At 37.9% G+C, this 20,627-nt stretch overlaps 1 protein-coding gene across 3 annotated transcripts in view; it reads left to right on the top strand.

Annotated features, from left to right (window-relative positions):
• Nucleotides 1–5,568: 5,568 nt before the first annotated feature.
• The window catches only part of Hpgd (15-hydroxyprostaglandin dehydrogenase), a 33,050-nt gene continuing 17,991 nt past the window's right edge, over nt 5,569–20,627 (top strand). For 2 of the 3 annotated variants that reach the window (XM_008847141.3, XM_029570428.1), the window contains exons 1-4: nt 5,569–5,781; nt 6,034–6,157; nt 9,475–9,581; nt 16,133–16,229. In XM_008847141.3, the coding sequence (XP_008845363.1) occupies nt 5,689–5,781; nt 6,034–6,157; nt 9,475–9,581; nt 16,133–16,229 (421 nt within the window). In that variant the 5' untranslated portion in view covers nt 5,569–5,688. The remainder of the gene's footprint in view (nt 5,782–6,033; nt 6,158–9,474; nt 9,582–16,132; nt 16,230–20,627) is intronic. The other variant, XM_029570427.1, reaches the window with a different exon arrangement.

The raw sequence follows: 20,627 nt of genomic DNA, 5'->3' as shown, positions 1-20,627 counted from the left end.
AATCTATAATACTTTCTTACAGAAGTTCTAACAAGCTAATAGACTATAAAAAGCTGGAAATAGGGGCTGGAGAGATGGCTCAGTGGTTAAGAACACTGGTTGTTCTTGCAGAAGACCCAGGTTCAAATCCCAGCACCCACATGGCAGCTAACAACTGTCTGTAACTCCAGTTCCAGGGGATCCAACAGCCTCTTCTGACCTCCTCAGGCATTGCACGACACGGGTGCACTTACCTACATGCAGGCAATATATGCATACACATAAAATAAAAATAATAAATAAAAATTTAAAAAGCTGGAAATACCATTTTCAGCAATATTGAGCTGAAAATCTACCATTGTGATCATTCTGTTTGTGTTTTCAACTAAGTATTTGGAGTACATTGGAATGTATCTTTAATTCCAAAAATAAATGTGACCATCAAGTAAAGAATCCTGATATTAATAATTCATAATCACTAAATAAATGTCAAGCAACGTAGTGGATGATTCAAGGAATGACAATTTGTTCTTCTTTTAATTGGCTCAGGAAATGGACTCAGAGCAGTTGAGTTACCATCCTGTGCTCACGTAGCTGGTGCAGGTGAAAAGATTGCATCTGAACATAGATGTAAGACAATAGAGCATGGCAGAAGTAATGGCCTTGGAGCTTCATAACTAGCATATGAATCTAGGTTTGTTGTCAAATTTCAAGCAGACTTTGTGACAGGTCACTTGTCTTCCATGAGCCTAAATGTCTTCATCTATAAAATGAAAATAAAACTGTTTGCCTTCTAAGATTGATAAAACGATTAAGTGAAGTATCCTACAAAAGATCGGGAATGTAGTAGATATTGAAATGTAGCCACCTTGTATCTTAGACTATTGTTTTCTATTGCTACAATAAAATGTAACAGGCTAGGTACATTATAAAGAAAAGAAGTTTATTCAACTTGTGATTCTAGAAGTTCAAGGTTGAGAGGTTGCATCTGGTAAAGGCCTTCTTGCTGGTAGGGACTGTGAAGAGTTTGGAGATATAATAATACAGTACACAGCGAGGAAGAACAAGCAGTGTCTCCCTTCCTCCTCTTGTAGAGCCACTAATGCAGTGGTGATGTTCCACCCTTGTGACTTCATCTGATCTGAATTACATCCTGAAGATGCCACCTCTAAATACCAGTAGCATATAACTTTGCAAATTAAATATGAATTCCAAAAGTACACCCAAAATTTAACAGGTAGAAAAGACAAGTACATAAGGCCCCAAAGCTATCCCATATTACCTTTATCAGTGTTTTATTGCTGATGTTGTTGCTGTTGCTTATTTATTGTAATAAAGAAATGGACATATATTGATTTATATGTGAACAAACAAAAATTAAGCTAACATACCATGGAGTAAGTAGTCTGCCACTTTCTGACCCCCTCCTCTGTGAACAGGGGAATTTGTCATGACTGTAACTCACCAATGGGCGTGAGATGAAGGAGAAATCAAGACTGGGCTGCCCTGACAGATCAGAACTGATGCCCCAGACGCCAGTGTGTGTGTGAGAATACATATATTTGACCAAAGAATTATGATTTGAACATTGACTTTTATTTCTTACTATAGTCATATTTAGACATGAGTAAAAGTATTTCTCATTTTACAACTTTAAAAAACCAAAAGGTTAATTTTTTTTTACAACAAGATGCTGTATTCAAGAATCAGTCACACCTGAGTCAAAGCCTCCTCCAAGTTTCTAGATAAGTGATATTGGACCAAGCTCTCCAGACTTCCCAAACCTGTTTTCCTCATCTGCAAAATGACCACAATAAAAACTACCTCATTGTTTGGTTGTAAATAATAGATGTAATTATATATGTATAGCACTTGATGATAATAACATTTATATAACATTTACTATGTGCAAGTCACTGGCCTGAGCTTGAATTGTGTTTATTTAACTTGGTATGGTGTTCACAAAAACTTTGTGCTATAAATTCTCTTATTGTCCTCATTTTCCTGGTGAGGAAATTGAGACGGAAGATGTTATGTAAGTTGTGGAAATTCAGCAGACCAACAGGTGTTGACTCTGAATTCAAAAACAGAAGACTGTACTAGGAACTATTTTGGAATACCTGCCCCCCTGACTAAATAATACATATTCAATATTTAGGTTTCCCTGAGGGAATAATTATCCTTTTTAAAAGTTGCAACTTTTTGTTTTCATTTGAAGAAAACGGTTCAAAAACTAAATCAAGCGTGGGGATGGTCTCACAAAATTATACTAATGATAAACTTAAGAGTTACATTTTTAAAGACCAATCACTATGTGGTAGAAATATGTAGCTCGTTTTCATATTGACAACACTACTCATACTGTTCACAAGTAAGCTGAGACACACATATCAAAATTAACAGAGCAGCAGGGGTATCTTACAGAATAAAGAATGCTTCTGGATTTTATAGAAAACAATATATAATGTCTTGTAGACATTTTACAATGAAAACGTACCTTTAATGAAATCGAACATCATTTGAAATCTTTTTTCCTAAGTTTCATAACATTTTTTCTAATCTTAATATGTGGGAAAAATAATCATAGTACATGAGAAATATCAGCATCTAAAAAGATTTGCCATCTTCTCTTAAACATATGATATATTTTACCCATACTTTTCATCAATCAGTGTGCGCTGGGCACTCACAAGCCTGGGTGGGTGCTAGAAGACACCCACAGAAAAGCACATCTCAGAGAACGCAGGCTAATTACAGTCCTGTTAGTGATATTTCCAGGAGAGAGATTTGATAGCTGAACCGGAAACAGGTGAAGAAAGTAGGAGGAGGAGGAAGAGGACACCGCCCTGGGCAAGGATTGTGGGACAAGGGCTGAAGGGTGGAGGGCGAGGTATGCTGTGATTGATAGTGCTTCCTCAGCATTAATGAGGGGCTATGGGAAAGACATGCAGCACAGATCACATCATATACAGTGCCCTGGAATTTACAGAATTTAAAAATCTTAATCATAAGAATGACTCAACATGATCAGATCTAAGTCTTTAGAAATTTTTCTAGTTCAAGCAGGGAAACTGAATTGAAGAAATTTAAGGGCAAAGGAACCCAGGAGCTATCACAGAATATTGTGTTTGAATGATGAAAGGGTACTGATGTCTAAGTTCCAGGCATTCGTATGTACTAAAACAATAGTTCTCACACTTTTCTCTATCTCGCATGTATGGTTTATTGATACTTCAGAAGTGATTTGTTAAGACTAATGCTATTACTCCATGACAGGCCCTAAGATAAGGCTTTATATGTGTTGCCTCATTCTTACTTAGCTAATAAGGAATCCGGGGACACAGAGAGATGAAGCAAGTTCCCTCAAGGCAACCCACTGGTCAATCTTTAAATTTCACCCACAGACCCCAAACTGCTTCCTGTTCTTTAGGCGCTCTTTCCTGACTCTTTGTTCTGTATCTTAATCAGTCCTCCTGTCCTTGTCTTAGAAGAAAAACGTATTTTACCTTCTGATCATTCCAGCTACTACCAGGTCCATTTCCAGGAAATGATGGCCGTGACTCCAAAACAAAATCCATCTTCTCGCCAGTTGTTTTCTCCTAAAACTTGAGCCTTTGGTTTCTCTGCCTTCTAAATATACTCATATTAATTATTATCCTGGCAAATTTGAAACATTTTGCCAAACTTTTTTTCCTTTGTGTTCCACAAAGCACTCCACATCCCTAAACACTTCTTTCTTTTTCAACTTTTTCTCCCTGTAAGTACTGCAAAGCTGTTCTTCAAACATCTTTCCTTGTTTGTCCAGTAATTATTTTTCTGTCCTTTCGGCCTGTTCCTTCCTAGTGAAGGAACTGTTCCTTTTCTTCCTCTGTTTACTGTCCATGCCATTAGTGCTAACTTTCCATTTATTTTTCTCTCTTTTTTTATTACTTTTTGGCTATACTCTTCTTCAATATGATCCCTCCAGTGTGGCCACTGGTAGGTTTCCCATGCTGCAGTGAATGGCCCCACATGCATGCACATACTGTGCTTATCAAAAATTAATAAGTAAAGATATGCAGTGGTAGGTAGCAAGATATGTTGGGCATGAAATATGGGAAAAGTTGGAGGGAGTAATTGGGGGGGTAGGTATGATTATATTACATTTCATATGGGTATGTATACCCATATGAAATTCTCAAAAATAAAGAAAAATATAAAAATATGATCCCTAGGGGCTGGAGAGATGGCTCAGCAGTTAAGAACTCTGGCTTTTCTCGCAGAAAACCTGGGTTCAAATCCCAGCACCCATGTGGCAGCTAACAACTGCCCGCAACTCCAGTTCCAAGGACTCCGATAACCTCTTCTGTCCTCTGCAGGCGTTGTACAACACGGGTGCACTTACCTCATGCAGGCAATACACGCATACACATAAAATAAAAATAAATAAAATATTAAAAAATGATCCCTCTACATACTCTTCAGAGTACAATTTTAATGATCTTGACAGACTATAGATGTCTTTGTATCTTTTTTATGTTTTCACAACCTCATCTCAAGCCAACTTTGAAACTTGCTTCAGTGGTTTAACAGCAGTCATGTATTTTCTACAGCCTTGCCAAACATCTCTTCCCTGAAGAACCGGTCACGTTCTCCAACGTTTCCTTCTACAAGCACATGAAGTACACAAAGGATTCATTGTGCTGTTAATCTAAGGCTTCCCCCAAACGCCCTTCTCCCCGGGATGCTCAGATTTCTTTGTTCATGAAAATAAAAGCCAATGGATTAAACTGAGGGAATATGTGAATGTGCCTAAAGTCTCCTTTAGTTAATTAGTAGGTGGGTACTCTGGCATTCAGTGAGGGCTGGAGATCCTAAAGGGCAGGGGACTTCCGTCCCAAGTCTGGAAGCTGAGCCACCGAGGCCGGGGAGATTCAGTGAGTAAGCGTTCCAACAAAGCCACAATACGTCAGGCTACTAGGGAAGCTGGCAGTCAGTCCTGTGCAAACTTCAAGATGATACACAATTGACAGGGCTCTGAAACACAAGCACCAACAGATTCTTAAATGTCCAGCGCTGAAATATGATTCAGGGTTTTCGAGACAGAGCAAAATTCAGCTCTCATCTCCAGTATTTGTACAAAACACCAGTAATTAGTGTTATCTTTGCTCACCCCCATCAAACTCCAGTATTGCATTATGAAATAGGAGCTCAGGCAAAAACTTTGAGACAAATAAAAGCAATATCCCTAAAGGTTTGTTGTTGTTCCTCCGCTTGTTGGTAGTGTGTATGTGTGAGAGCAGGCAAAGGAATCCAACTCTCCAAGCCTCTCCTCTGCTCCCCTATCTTATTAGCCTTTATAGAACTGCAGCAAAGTTTTGGTTTTGGTTTTGTTTTTTTAGAAAGTTTTTCTTTCTTTCTTTCTTCCTTTCTGCTTTTCCTGTCAGCTCAACAATCATGCCTCCGGAGAGGAGATTCCGATCCCCAATAGGCTGCAACTGCGAGCCTAGAAAGCCAAGATCAGATCGGGAAACTTGTCTACCATCCACTGGGGTGTGCTCGGGGGCAGGTGACACAGTGGCGGTTCCCTCGCGGCTGGCTTGACAGTTTCATCCCCGCCCACTGGCAGGAGAGCTCCCTGGGCCGCTGCACGCGCGCGCTGGGGGCCATAAAAGCAGCTGAGGAGCCGAGACGCGGAGCTCACCCACCCGGCCAAGCTGTGATCCAACCATGCACGTGAACGGCAAAGTGGCGTTGGTGACCGGCGCAGCTCAGGGCATAGGCAGAGCCTTCGCGGAGGCGCTGCTGCACCACGGCGCCAAGGTAAGTAAGTGCCGTGCGCGGCCGTGGGACCTCTCGGTCCACCCACTCGCAGGCTGGCCGCACAGCCAAGGGGCCCGCGGGAGCTGAGCTCCAGGCTCCTCAGCAGACCCTGAAGGCGGCTGGAACAGAACCAGAACTTGGATGAGCACCTTCTGAGGTCTAAGGAGGGAGCATCTTGTTTATTTATTGCTTGGGTATCTGTGGGTTTGGGTCAGGAGCTGCACAGGACCTCCGTTCCTCTCTTGTTTGTAGGTAGCCCTGGTGGATTGGAATCTTGAGGCAGGTGTAAAGTGTAAAGCTGCCCTAGACGAGCAGTTTGAACCTCAGAAGACTCTCTTCATCCAGTGTGATGTGGCTGATCAGGGACAATTGAGAGGTAAGACAGGAGGAATCAATCCATGGATTTGGGAATAGGCCCTGGAGCAAGAAACAACCTGAAGACCAGCTGCAAGGGAGGTGGCCAAAAGCCAAGGGCCAGCTTTGCTGTGGCCCAGCAGCGCAACCTTCCAACTCCGAAAGATAGCTTGGACTGTTATGTTTCCTCCTGACAACCCAATGACCATAAAAACTAAGGAAAGACAGGACTGCTTGAAAAAATCCTTTTATTTTGGTCATTTGGCAGCACATAATGTAATCAGAAGTCTTTTGTGTATCCAAGACAGTGCTGCTACAGTAATTATTAAATGATTGAAATTACAGAATCTTGGAACTTAAAACAGGCAGAGGAACTGTGGCAAAAAGTCTCAGAAAGCTGAAAGATCTAGAGTCCAACCACAGTCAAATGTGGCCTTGATCTTCTTTTAAACACATTTAAGTTCAAGGTTTATGGTCACAGGTGTGCCAGAGGTATTTGGCCACACATTTTCCCCTTGAAGATGGTACTTAAAATAATAACTCTGTGATGTTCGAAGTACAGAAGTGCTATTAGCCTTTCCCCAATGCTTTCCTGTTTCTCTGTGAGCTCTCAAAATAGACACATTATTTGTGAAATATTTGGGACAATATTGGCATAACAATACACTCTAGTTGCATAGAAGGCTCAAGAGATTTGCATGAAAAAGTTTTCCTTGGGGCAAAATAGGAAAATAAAATATTTGTATTTCACAAAGTTTTATTCAAAGGGAAGAAGTAAATTACTAGGCACATTTTAAGTTCAGAAGTCAGAAAACTTTCATCAAATTCATTGTAAAATTTTTGTTAAAGGGATTCTGAGGTCCTGTGTCTTAAATCATATTCTATGAGTAAAATATGTACTGGTGTGTTAGAAACAAATGAACCTAGATTTAAAAGAAATTGGATTAAAGAGGATGATGTCAGTAAAACCTGAAAATGCTGATAGAAGCAGATAATAGAGTTGGCAAGCAAGAGCAGCAAGGATCTGTAAGAACAGTCCTGGTAGAACATATTTTACCAGAGGATAATTTCTTGACAGTTCATGATATTTTGATTCAGAGACAGTCATGTTAAGCCCAGCATTCTTGCTGGTGGAATAGGGAACAGTATAGTCAGGTAACCCAAAAGCCATTTCTGTCTCAATTTATGTGGCCTCACATATGACATTTAACATAAATTGTTTTGCTTGTCAGTACTTAAAATTAGTGCCACAGCTGTAAACACATTCCTTAAGGATAAGTGATTGTGGAAGAAACTCAGACATATGATGACTGACCTGGGGAAAGCCTGTCAGTCATAAGAAGGCTAGGTGTTGTTTAGAGACCTGAATGTATCAATGGAGAACATACACTGATTCTTGCAACTTCAGAAATTAATATTGCCTGCAACTTTTAAAATTGCTTGGATATATTGAAGTTAATAACTACAGAGCTGAAAGGTTCTTAGAAACCATAGGCAAAAGTCATTTTACAAATGAACATACTGTAGCAGTTGTTAGGTAAATTATAAAGAGTATCACAGCATGTCAATGTCAGGAGGAGCTAAGCCTTTAAGTCACTGAGTCCAGAACTCAGTGAGCGACCAGAAAGCAGATGGCACATGACACCTCAGTAAAAGCAAAGCAGTGGAGACCAGAAGGAAACAAAAATCAGGCACACATATTTAATAGCTTAATTTCCCACAAAGTGGGGCTGTTCTTGCAGAACATAGGATGGAAGCCGGGGTTGAGGGGGGAAGAAAAATTAGTATTCCTTGGATGACCTTTTCTGGAACCAATTTGAGACTTAAGAAACAGTTTAAAAATTCTTTTAAAGAGCAAACAGTGTTTATTTTTTGTTGTTGTTTTCCAGTCCAGCACAGTGAGTATAAAAGGATGAATATGCGAAAACTCTACCAATGTGTTTAGCAACTAACTGGCATGGCAGTTTATCCACCTGAAAATGGAATAATCCTTGCCTTCTCAAATATATTTGATGGTTGCTAATGATTCTGTGAATTTATTTCAATCCAGATAAAGTTTATGTTGCTCTGCCTTTTTAAAGGAAAACTTGTGTTAACTTGAAGGTCTGAGGATGCATTTCTGTCCTGTGAAAAATACCCACAATTGTTATCTATAGTCTGAAGTAATAAAGTGGAATGAGTGATAGAGTGCCGGTGGAAACCACTTATACCAATAGAACTATATAAAAGGCCACTTGAAGAAATAGTGAGTTTCTCAAAAGTAAGGTGGGAAAGCAAAGTTCGAACTGGCTAAAAAGGTTTTACAAGAATTTGATATGTGGTTAGACAATGCAATGCGTGGGATTCAGGTCTTGGATATATGCATGCTTTTTCCTGGTTGAACATAGTTTTATACAAACTCATAATGTAAAGTAGTAATAATAACAAGAAGAAAAGATAAAATAACAAATATTAAAGTATGATAATCCTAATAAAATCAGCTAAATGAGAAGTAGACTTTTACTTATTGGGTTATCAAAGCATCCTGAAATTTGATCATAATGGATTTGAATTCATAATTACTTGGGTTAATGTAATATTTCATGAACATAATGTAGCTTATTAAAAAGGGATGTTTAAAGGACTAGGGACATAGTTCAGTGGGAGAGTACTTTCCTAACATGTGCAAGGTCCTGGATTTCATTGTCTACAAGCAAACATAAAAGATGTCTGTCATAGTCTCTTCCATAGAACTCCAGTAACATCTTAGGAAAAGAGATACTAGCTGCCCAAATGACTTCAAAGGAGCTCTTAATTTAGTATGCTCATTTCTCTAATATTTACTCCATCAAGTTATTGATTATAGAATTTAATGTGAATACATATCGTCTAACAACATTGAATAAGACTCAGATTCAGTAGCTACAAAATTGTGTACTTCTAACAGACACTTAGATAATACTGACTGATGAAACTGATCTACAAACCACCTACTGAGAAGCAGCTTGTGAGTATAATTGTTACCATGAGATTAAATAAATTTAAAAAATAATTCAATCAGTCTTAAGTCTGTAGGTATAAACCTATAATGTCAGCTCCTATGGAGGCTGAAGCAGGAGAGTCCCAAGTTCAAGACCAGCCTGGGCAATTTAATGAAACCCTGACTCAAACTAAAAAGTACAAAGAGGGCTGGGGATAGTGGGAATAGGTAGAGTGCTTGCCTTGCATATATGAGGTCATAAGTTCAATCTCTAGTACAACAATAAAATAATGAAATTAAATAAATAATATTTGTTTATTATGATTCAAATGATTCAAATGTATATTTGGAAAATAAAAATATCTCTCTTTTTTCATTAGACACTTTTAGGAAAGTTGTTGACCATTTTGGAAGATTGGACATTTTGGTCAATAATGCAGGTGTGAACAATGAGAAAAAATGGGAACAAACTCTACAGATTAATTTGGTAAGCTATATTAGGCGTGTTTAGTGCATAAAATGTTCAGTGCCACTTCTTTTTAAAGAAAAAAAGTTATGGGGCTGGTGAGATGGCTCAGCAGTTAAGAACACTCTTGCAGAAGACCCAGGTTCAAATCCCAGCACCCACATGGCAGCATACAACTGTCTGTAACTCCAGTTCCAGGGGATCTGACAGCCTCTTCTGTCCTCCACCAGCATTGCATGACACGGGTGCACTTACCTACATGCAGGCAATACATGCATACACATAAAATAAAAATAATGAAATTTTTTTTAATTTTAAAAGAGAAAAAGTTATTACACTCATAAAATAAAAACAATGGCAGTGCTGGAGAGATGGCTCAGCGGTTAAGAGCACTGACTGTTCTTGCAGAGGACCTGGATTCGATTCCCAGCACCCACAGAGCAGCTACAAACCGTCCTTAACTCCGCCTCCAGGGGAATCCGAAGCCCTCTTCTGACCTCTGCGCAATGCACGACATGGGTGCACTCACAGACATGCAGGCAATACACTCATACACATAAAATAAAAATAATAATAAAAAAATAATAAAAATAAAAATAATGGCTTACCATATGGAAAAAACTAGAAAATAATCTATTATGAATAGAAATATATTTAACACTTATAATTATGGAAATCTGTCTTAAATATTAAGAATACACCCAACCTGGTGGCACATGTCTTTAATCCACACACATGAGAGGCAGAGGCAGGCAGATATCTGTGAGATCTGAGATCCAGGTCAGCCTGGCCTACGTAGTGAGGTAAGGTCCAGGCCAGCTGTGGCTACAGGGAAACTCTGTATCAAAAATTAGAAATAAGAAAAAATGCCTGTCACTCATTTTTGCATGACTTACCTACAAGATAAAAATGATTTTTACATTTATAAGTGGTCAAATAAAATAATAATATGAAATACATGAATATATGAAATTGAAATTCCATATCTATAAAGTTTTATTGGAATACAGTCCCACAGTCATTAGTAGGTATTTTGTCTAGGTTTTATGTTATAATGACAGAACTGAATACTGTAACAAAAGCTTTATAGATTGTGATACTAAAATAGTCATTGTCTGGTCCTTTACAAAAGAGAATTGCCAAACCTACATCTACAGGCCTGGCATGGTGGCAAATGCCTTTGATCCCAGCACTTGGGAGGCAGAGGCAGTTGGATCTCTGTGAGTTCAAGGCCAGCCTGGTCTACTTAGTGAGTTCCAAGACAGCTAGGGTTACAGGGAGACCCCATCACAAAAAGACAATAAATAAATAAATAAATAAATAAATAAAACCTTAAATTATGGAAATACATTAGAAAACAAGGTCAAAGAGAAAACTTAACTTTGTAGTTAGTAACATTTTTTTATCCCCAAACTCAGGATGTATGTTTGAGTAATTTCCAAACATTTGATGACTATTTATCACTGAAGTAAATTATAAGTAAATAGTAAATTATAAGTAAAATAGAACACTGGAGCTTTCAGTTTATCTATTACATCACAAGATGGTTGATTATTATAGTCTATGAACACCCTCAACACAGAGCTATTGAGGTTTAATTAAACCCGTATTCTTCTCTAGAACTGCAAGAAAAGAAGAGCAAAAATTAAAAACAAAACACAAAAAGTCTCTAGCTAAACAGAATGTCAGATGATTTTACATTGGGCCACCCTGCCCTGCTTCTAGTTGTTCTTAGGAGTTTACAAGTCAGCCAAGTGTCAAGTAGAATGTGGCTGTTCCAAGTGTGTGAGTGTACGGTAGTGGTCTCCTGCTTTGCGACTGTCTTCTTAGGGTATTATAAGCTTAAAAACAGGAACTAGCCTGGTGTGGTGGCACATGGCTTTAATCCCAGAACTCAAGAGGTAGAACTAGGAAGATCTCTGTGAAATAGAGGGCATTCTTAACAAAAAAAATATAATAAAAAAGGAACTAGTTGGGACTGGAAAGATGGCTCAGCAGTTAAGAGTACTTGCTGCTCTTACAGAGGACCCATTTTAATCATCTCTATCTCCAGTTCCAGGATATCTGAACCCTCTGGCCTCTAAAGGTACCAGATACTCACATGGTACACATATTTCATGCAAGCAAACACTCAAATATGTGAAATAAAAATAAATAAATCTTTTAAAAATAGGAACTGATTATGGTTTTCTCTGTTCCTCAGTGATCAGTACAATATCTTGAAATACAGTGCTCAGACAATACATTTTTGACACAAATTGAAATCCCCACAACTATTTATCTACCTATAATTCATTGGTAGAGATAATAAGAATTATACTACCACATGACAGAGATGAATGGTTAAACTTCACTTTGATAAAGCCACAAAGTTCTCCCAAAATTTGATGTATTCCTAAATTCCTTTAATCAAGACCCAAAGATGATATTTTGTACTAAAAACAATTTGTATGCCTTTCTTCTTAGAAATTGTTTCCAGTTTTCCTGGTTCATTATATTTGGAAAAATAACTTTCAAATTTATTTGTTAAATTTCCCACAAAATCTTTCTATAATTCCAACTTTAAATATTTTACATGCAAATACACACACACACGTGTGTGTGTGTGTGTGTGTGTGTGTGTGTGTGTGTGTGTGTGTGTGTCTGGAGAGGCCTATTGGTTCATTTTCCACAATATCACTTTCCAACACCACATAAAGTCACAAGGCTAGCTATTTCTATGAGAAAACACAAACAGAATAGCAACTTTTTTAACATTACTAGCATTTTTAAAAATTTTATCAGCAATACAACAACTGATATTATCAATGAATGCCACTGGAGAGTGTAGATCTATTTTCAGTGTGTTCATGAGGGACAGCTAGTGTGTCTTCATCTGAGAAAACAACTGTCATAAAATGCACAATAACAGTACGTGCTTTGTAGGACATGAAAATGGTGAGGCTGTGGTCACAAAGCAGCAGGGTTTAAATAATTTTTCAGCATGAAGGCATATTTGCTTTAATGCAAACTGTCTAATTACACCTGCTGCAAGCTGTAAATAGGAAATTCTAGAAGACCAAGGGGATTTGGTCATAACCCTTTAGCTACAACTAACTTCTGAATTCTTTCACATTGAAATTTAGCCATTTTTCTGAATTTTTCTTGGGACTTGTGACATAAGCAATTTCTTAACTTAATTTCAGATATTGTTCCCATGACCTTTGTTGGTGTGTATAGATCTTAAGAATTGGCTACTTCTCCTCCTACCTATACCCACTGGAAAGGCAAATTAGCTTGATTGATCCCTGTGTTTCTAACTTGATCATCTCTGCTAACACAGTGAAAATATGTATTTGTAGTTCATATAATCCCTTTTTTTAAACTTCTGTTTTGACTCAGGGCATGATGATGGCACATGTCTTTAATTCCAGCACTTAGGAGGCAGAGGCAGGCAGATCTCTGTGAGATGGAGGCCAGCTTGGGCCACATAGTGACTTTCAGGCATGCTGGTACTAGGGAGATCCTGTCAAAAGAAAAATCTGTTTTTAATGTGCTGGATACAATTTGTTGCATTGGTCTTAGGCAAGTCCATATTCATCTTTTTGAATAATTTTCCACATTAATGTCCATATCAGAGAGTAACTTCTGAGTTAAAGAACTTCATCATATATCTCCTTCCTCCTCCTCCTCCTCCTCCTCCTGGGCCGGGCCGTTCCCCTCCCCGCGGCCGCCTCCTCCTGGGCTGGGCCCGCGGTGTCTCGTCCCCTCGCGGAGCCGCTCCTGCCGCCGCCGCCGCCTCCTCATTCATCCTCGTGCACCATAGGCCCTCCTTCTTCTCATCTTTGTGCTGAGGATTGAAATCAAGGCTCATGTATACTAAACCGGCATTCTACCACATACAATATTTTCCCGCCATTCTCATAAAACTTTACAGTCTAAAATTCTATTGGAATATTTTTAGGTGTGTAACCTATGCTAGCAGAACATAAAACCTTTGAGGGCAGAAGGCTACTTTTTGTGTCCTTACACAGTAGAAGTTCAGTTACTTTGTAATAGATGAACTGCCATTCTATGATAGTTTTGTAGCTCTGTGTTCTAGTGCAGTGTTTACACATTTTTCCAGTCTCATGTGTCCTTCCACTTTCGTTGATTACCACAATTACCCCTTCCTTATTTCACCCTGCTGATCTCATCAGTCTTCCTATATAAAAATGCTCCCAAGCTTTTCCCAATCTATTGTTTCACAAGACAGTTCTGTGGTTCCTTCTTTATCTGAAGGCTGCAGCTGTGCTATTTGCGGCTCCTCAGAGTTCAACAAGAATGTTCAGGAAAGAAAGAGTCTGAAAACTCACAGGTCATTCTGGCAATAGGGAAGAGGTCAGCTTAACTTTGAATATTGGTAAAATAATTTTAAAATCTGATTCTTTTAATTTTTCACTATTTAATAAACATAAATCTTATCCCCATGCAGGTTACATTACAATTTAATTTGAATATATAATTATAATAAATTGAATCCTTTAGTATATTCAAGTAACAGCTTAACTAAGCAGAAAGCTGTTGCTGATGATTTTCTTTCCAGAAAAACTAGTGGACTAAAGATTTGCTCTGGAAAAGGTATACTTTTGGAATTGGTCAAAACTAAAGTTCAGTCCTGAGTCTAATAATTTGCTTAATATTTGCTTACTTTCTCTGATCTTAAACTTCCCAGCTTGTGAAAGGGAGAAGTTAAACACCCTACCTCTGAGAACCATTAAGTTTAAATAGATTCCAGTCTACATGAAAATTGTAGCACAGTGTTTCTGTATAGAGGATAGGTAAATCGCATTTCCCTTCTAGGTGTCAGAATATACATTTGTGCACTATTTCCTTTCCATATGAAGTGGATTCCTCTTCCTTGCTGTATCTCTAACAAAGAGTTGAGAAAATAAATAGAAGCATTACCTCCTCTCTTTTTTAGTTTTAGAGAGACATTTCTTATAGATTCATGGGTGGGAACTTAGAAATAAAAGTCATGCCATTTGTGTTAAGCTTGTACAAAGGACAGCCATATGGCTGGCAAGCAGGCACACAGGGGAAAGAGAAGCATTAGAGAAAGTGTGACAAAGCTCAAAGTACCAGTGAAAGCAAACTCGGGCTCTGAACAGCATCCAAAAGAAGAAAAGAAAAAGGAAAGCTATGCTTTCAAAAATCATGACTCAGAAAAGTGGGTAGACCCAACTGAGCCTCATGATGTCTTCTAGACTGCATCAAAAGATGTGAATTTTGAGAAAGAAAAGTATATTTTTTCATTAAAGGGCTAATTACCCCCTCCTAACTCTTCAGGATGGCTTAAAGAGGAATCTAGCCACCAGGGAAATGCAAAGGAAAACTACACCAAGATTCCATTTCACAGTAGTCAGAATGACTGTCATAAAGAAAGCAAACAAAAAATATTTACAAGGATGTGGGGAAAAGGGAACCCTTATACACTGCGGGTAAGAATGTACATTCATCTAGCCACTGTGGAAATCAGTATGAAGATTCCTCAAAAAAACAAAAATAGACCTACCTATACCACTTCTGGGTAGATAGTCAAAGTGCTCTAAGTCAACGTACCTTACATGCCTTGGAGTTGCCTTTCCATGTTTACATGGAATATTCACAATAGCCAAGTTAATCAGCGTAGTTGACTATCAGCAGAAGAATGAATAAAGAAAAGTTGGTGTTACAGAAAAACAATGCATTTAGTCTTAAAGAAGAACGAAATGTCATTTGAAGGAAAATGGATGCAACTGGAAATCCTCACATTGAGGAAAATAAGTCAGACTCAGAAAGACTAATATCATGTTTTCTCTTATTTGTGAATCTTAGGTTTTACACACACACACACACACAGAGAGAGAGAGAGAGAGAGAGAGAGAGAGAGAGAGAGAGAGAGACATACAATGATATAATGAGACATGACACATGAAAGCAGAAGGGAGACTAAGAGGAGAGAAGATTAAAAGAAGAGGGAGACAGGGAGGGTGGAGAGTATGAAAGGGGTTGAAATACATGATACACCTGAAAGAAATTGTCCTTATTAATATACACCAAAAAATAATAAAATTTAAAATTAGATTTTAAAAGCAAACCAGACAGTGAAAACCGTGTAGAAATCAAGTCTATCCACTATTCTGCATTCCAGGAACCATGAAAATTATACCATCTAAACGAATGTGAACTATTTTGATATCAGAACAATGTGCTGGAAAGAGAATGGTTTGTGTTCAATATTAAGAAAAGAAAAAAGAATGAATAGAATTATAGAAGATTGTTAAGAGGGGAATTAAAGTAGCAAACATTATTAGAATGAAGCTTTATTGTAAAAATATAATTTGGGGCAGCTAAGTTAAGTGAAATTATATAGACATATGAAAGTAGCATAATGGTAGGCAGGCAAAAAGAAAATTGAGGATAATTTTTTAAAACTTAGAGCTTACAAAAACTTTCACTGATAATACTTTCAGATATCCCTAGAGATCTGAATTAGCAATAATGTCTTAGTGTGTGGGCCTATGATAAAAACTCATGCCTATATCACATTTCAATTTATGCTTCTGGATTAGGTTTCCGTTATCAGTGGAACGTACCTTGGTTTGGATTACATGAGTAAACAACATGGAGGTGAAGGTGGCGTCATTATCAATATGTCCTCCATAGCAGGTAAGAACAATTCCCATTTTAACAGTAACGTTTTCTTATTGGGACTTTGGTCACAAAAGTAAATCTTTGAGGCATATGAATCATCGGAGTAGGATCAAAATTAAAATTTTGGTTTCTTGATTTTCTTGGTGGTTCTTTGGATTTTTCTATCCTGTAATACAAAAACAGAATGGTATGCTTAACCTACTTCTTTTTAAAGTTACCTTACTTAAATATTACTTTTATGAGTGTGTGTGTATGTGTGGGTGTGTATGTGTCTGTGTGTTCCAAGTTACTGTGTTTCAAAGGTTATTTTGATACTTCCAAACAGTAAAGAATGTGAAAGAACCTTTGACAAAATTAAAAAAAAATACTAACATGCTATAAAGCCGTCTTTATTCCCTTGTGACTTCTTAGCAAAAGGGTATAAATTGAAAAGATTACCCATATACTAGTTGGTATACAATAAGCTGTTAGAACCAATAGATCCAAACCTGCCATAGTTAAATACAGAATATATTTTTTTTACAACACCTGTGCATTGCCTACAGCAGATTTTTTTGCAAATTACCTATTCTATATGCAATAACTTGGAAAGGTAGCTTACAGAAGGTCTGTGCTCTCAACATGGAGCTTCTAGGGTTGCTCTGCAGTGAGTGGACTGCCTTCTGTCCAACAGAAGGAAGAAAGAAACATGGCAGTCACAGTTGGTCTTTCAACCGCCCATCCCAGCATTGGCAGACTTTATTCTGCTCATGCCCCAGTGTAGAATTTGATCTCATTAGTCACCTAACTACATGCAAATCTGGTTATTGTAGTTATACATGTAAGAAAATAATGAACTTCATTGGACAGCTGGTCTTTTTGTCACACCAAAGATTGATGGATTGAGACTGTACAAGCAATCCAAAACTATTTTCATTCAGATAAAATTATTTAATATCAACTAATACCTTATTCTTCAATGATTGTGACAAACTTCTGATAAGACTATTTCGAGCAACTTAGTTAAGGCATTATGCTTTTAAAACTTCAGGAAGAGTTGAATGTGTTTGTGCATACCTTTAATACCAGCACTTTGGGATGCTAAGGTGGGAGGAAGGCGGGAAGATTGTGAGTTGGAGGCCAGTCCAGCCACCAGTAACACCCCTGTCTCAAATGAACAAGAAAACAAACAACAAAAGCTTCTAAGAAAAATTTGCCAATGAGTCCTGAAGGGTGCAAATGGAATCATAGCCGATAAGGGGAATGATCAGTATTGGTAACAAATTTAAACTATTTCTAAAAATTAGAGAGATCTTAACTAATTGTTGATCTCAGTGTAGTCTTTTCAAGATGGAAATTGACATTCCATACACAATCACACCGATACAATCACAGAGTTGTTCTTTGCGTTTCCAGTAGTATCTGGGGAGTCAGGAGTGGTCAGCAGTAGTATTTGGAGGTACCTGTGACAGAATCAGCATTTTGTCTAGGAATCATCATCAAATGATCCTTAAGCCAACATAAAGCTGCCACTCAAGGAGACTTAAAAATCTCCTTCACTATGGCTTTTTGAAAAACTACACTAACATCTCATTTTCTGAGTTGCTTAAAGTCAAAATGACATCCCTTAACATGATTATAAACCCAGTTCTGTAAATCATTAAGGGTGGTTGGGTTACTTTTCCTTATAGGGCATCTGTATCTACTTATAAACTATAACACTTCAATTCTAAGGATACATTAAGAGGAGACATACTGAAGGTGGTGTGTGCTATAAGGAGAAATGATAACTTTCATGGAGGCTTAAAAAACAAAGACAAACTGGCAAAGCTGTTTGAACAATTTTGAGGAAAAAATTATAGAAAATTATCTAAACAGTGAATTAAAAAGAGATATTTACTCTTTTCTTAAAACTTCAACTGTATGAAACCTGGGGCTATGATCAGGATATAGAGCCACATTGGACCTGATAGGCAGGCCTATGACCTTAGCTACTCAGAGTCTGTCACAGAAGGATCACAAGATCAAGTCCTGCCTGGGCTAAGAAAAGTTCTAGAATAGCCTAGGTAAGTGAGGCCCTGTACCAAATTTTATTTTAGAAGAGGGAGGATAGGTGATGAAGAGGTTACTCAGTAGTTAAGAGCACTGGCTGCTCTTGCAGAAGACCAGAGTGGTTCCCAGCATTCACATGAGGCAACTCACAACCACTTATAACTCCAGCTCCAAGAGATCTGATGCTCTATCCTCCGTGGACCCTTGAACACATGCACACATCCACACACACACACATGCACATATGCCTACCCCACACACATACGCATTAATAAAAACAAGTCTTTATAATGACTGAATGGATGGATGAAGAAATAGATGATAGATGATAGATAGATGATGATGATGATAGATAGATAGATAGATGATAGATAGATGATAGATGATTGATAGATAGATAGATGATAGATATAAATAGATGATAGATAGATAGATAGATAGATAGATAGATAGATAGATAGATAGATAGATAGATGATAGATGAGAGAAAGGGTCTAGGGTTATAGTTCAGTGGTAGAGTGTTTACCTAGCATCCTTCATATGGGGGGGTAAGGAAAGGGGGAGAGAAGAAAGAGAGAACTCTATGGATTCTCTATAAACCTAAGCAAATCAGCAAAGCCTGGAGAACTGAGAACATTGTGCAAAGATATGCAGAGATCCCTTTCTCTTTATAGTACTGAAGATATTGGGTACCTTCTAAGGAAGCCTGGAAAGGCTAGATCAATTTAGCACTCACTGACAGAGATTCTGAGCCATATAAAGAGGTTTAATTGCCTAAAAGGGCAGGGGTAGAGAACTATAAGGTAATACTACTGACTTTTATCCATTTAAAATATTTCAATATACAATAGCAATACATATTGAGTACTTGTTCTTTACTCTTGTATAAGTGAGCCCTTATATCACTATAATGGACTAACTGAGATAATTAACTTAAAAAGAAAAAGACTCAAAAAAAAAAAAAAAAAGCAGAAACATAGTTTCATCCAAGTTCATCACATATGGGCTTTGGGCCTCTTTCGAGGGCAGCACATTGTGGGAGGTATGTTGTTGATCAGACCACTAACATCACAAGCTAGAACACCAAAGAAAAAGGGAACCAGTAGAGTCCTAAGTCTCCTTCCCATCATGTCTCCAGAGACCCAAGAACCTCTTCTAAGTTCTCACTTCCTGAAGGTTTCACTGCCTCTCAGTGGTGCCACTCTGGGGACCAGGTCCTTAACACATAAACCCGTAGAAAACATTGGCCATCAGACAACAACAACTTGGTGTCATCTTAAACATTGTTTTTTTCTTTTAATTTTCATCAAACCCTGTGAGGGAGGTTCTAAAATCTTTGAAATTCAGGCCAGAAAGGTAGGGAACTCAAGTGCCCTGACCCAGTCTCTGCAGTCAGTGAGCAACAGTGCTGGAATACACACTTAAAGTCTAATGTAAATCGTGTTAAATTCTAAACTTCCACTATCTACCTCATCTGGGTGTTAATTTATGAGTCTTCTTTGCTATCCAAGTTTATCAGCCTAAATGAAAGTAAAAGAAATTGAAATCCTGCCTTGAGTAAATCTGTTCAATTTGTTGATGTCTTCAGGGCTCATGGCAGGACTATAATCTCAAGGCTGTTGCTAGCACTTCAGTGAAAGTTCATCTTTAACTCCTTTGAGACATACACTGGAGAGCTTATCAGGATCACAAGTTAAAACACATCATGGAGAAGAGACATTTGAGGCCCACAATTTGATATTCATTTTGCTTTCTTGGCCAAGAATTAGTATCATCATATCACTCACCCTTGGGTTTAATTATTTTCTTATCAATTCCATACACAAGATTTGGAACTGTCTGTGAATCTTTGTTCATGCAGATGAAACAATGAATTATTATAAATTCAGTGATAAGATTGTTTTCATTTTAAACTATCTTTCTGGCACTATTACCATTTAATGATTAGTTCATTGTTATTACTGTTGTTCTAAACTGCTTTCCCCTTTGATTTTCATCCTAACATGCAAGACAACCCCATTTGAACTAACTAAGCTATTTAAGTTTATCTTTGTTACTCTGGTGTATAACCCTCTCTAGTTTGTACTTGGCACACTTCCTAAAGGAGCTTCCATATGACCTAGGACGTGTGTTCTCTTCACCTTGTTCTCGATAGCCAATCTCCTGGCACCTCTCCCCATGCCCCAGGGATTTCATTAGCATGCTTCATTGCAAATAGTTTTATATTTTATCCAATAGTATCAATTTTCACATAGTAAATTAATTTGATAAAAATTATGACTATAATCCCAAAACCCGAGAGAATAAAACAGGAAGATCACTAGTTTGAGGCCAGCCTGGGCTATACAGCACTGTCTCAAAAAATAAAGGATTAAGCATGTG

The sequence above is a fragment of the Nannospalax galili genome, unplaced genomic scaffold (assembly GCF_000622305.1).
Source record: "Nannospalax galili isolate Female #2095 unplaced genomic scaffold, S.galili_v1.0 scaffold461, whole genome shotgun sequence".
NCBI classification, from domain to species: Eukaryota; Metazoa; Chordata; class Mammalia; order Rodentia; family Spalacidae; genus Nannospalax; species Nannospalax galili.
The sequence above is the reverse complement of the archived record's forward strand: the minus strand, read 5'-3'. Positions and strand labels throughout refer to the sequence as shown.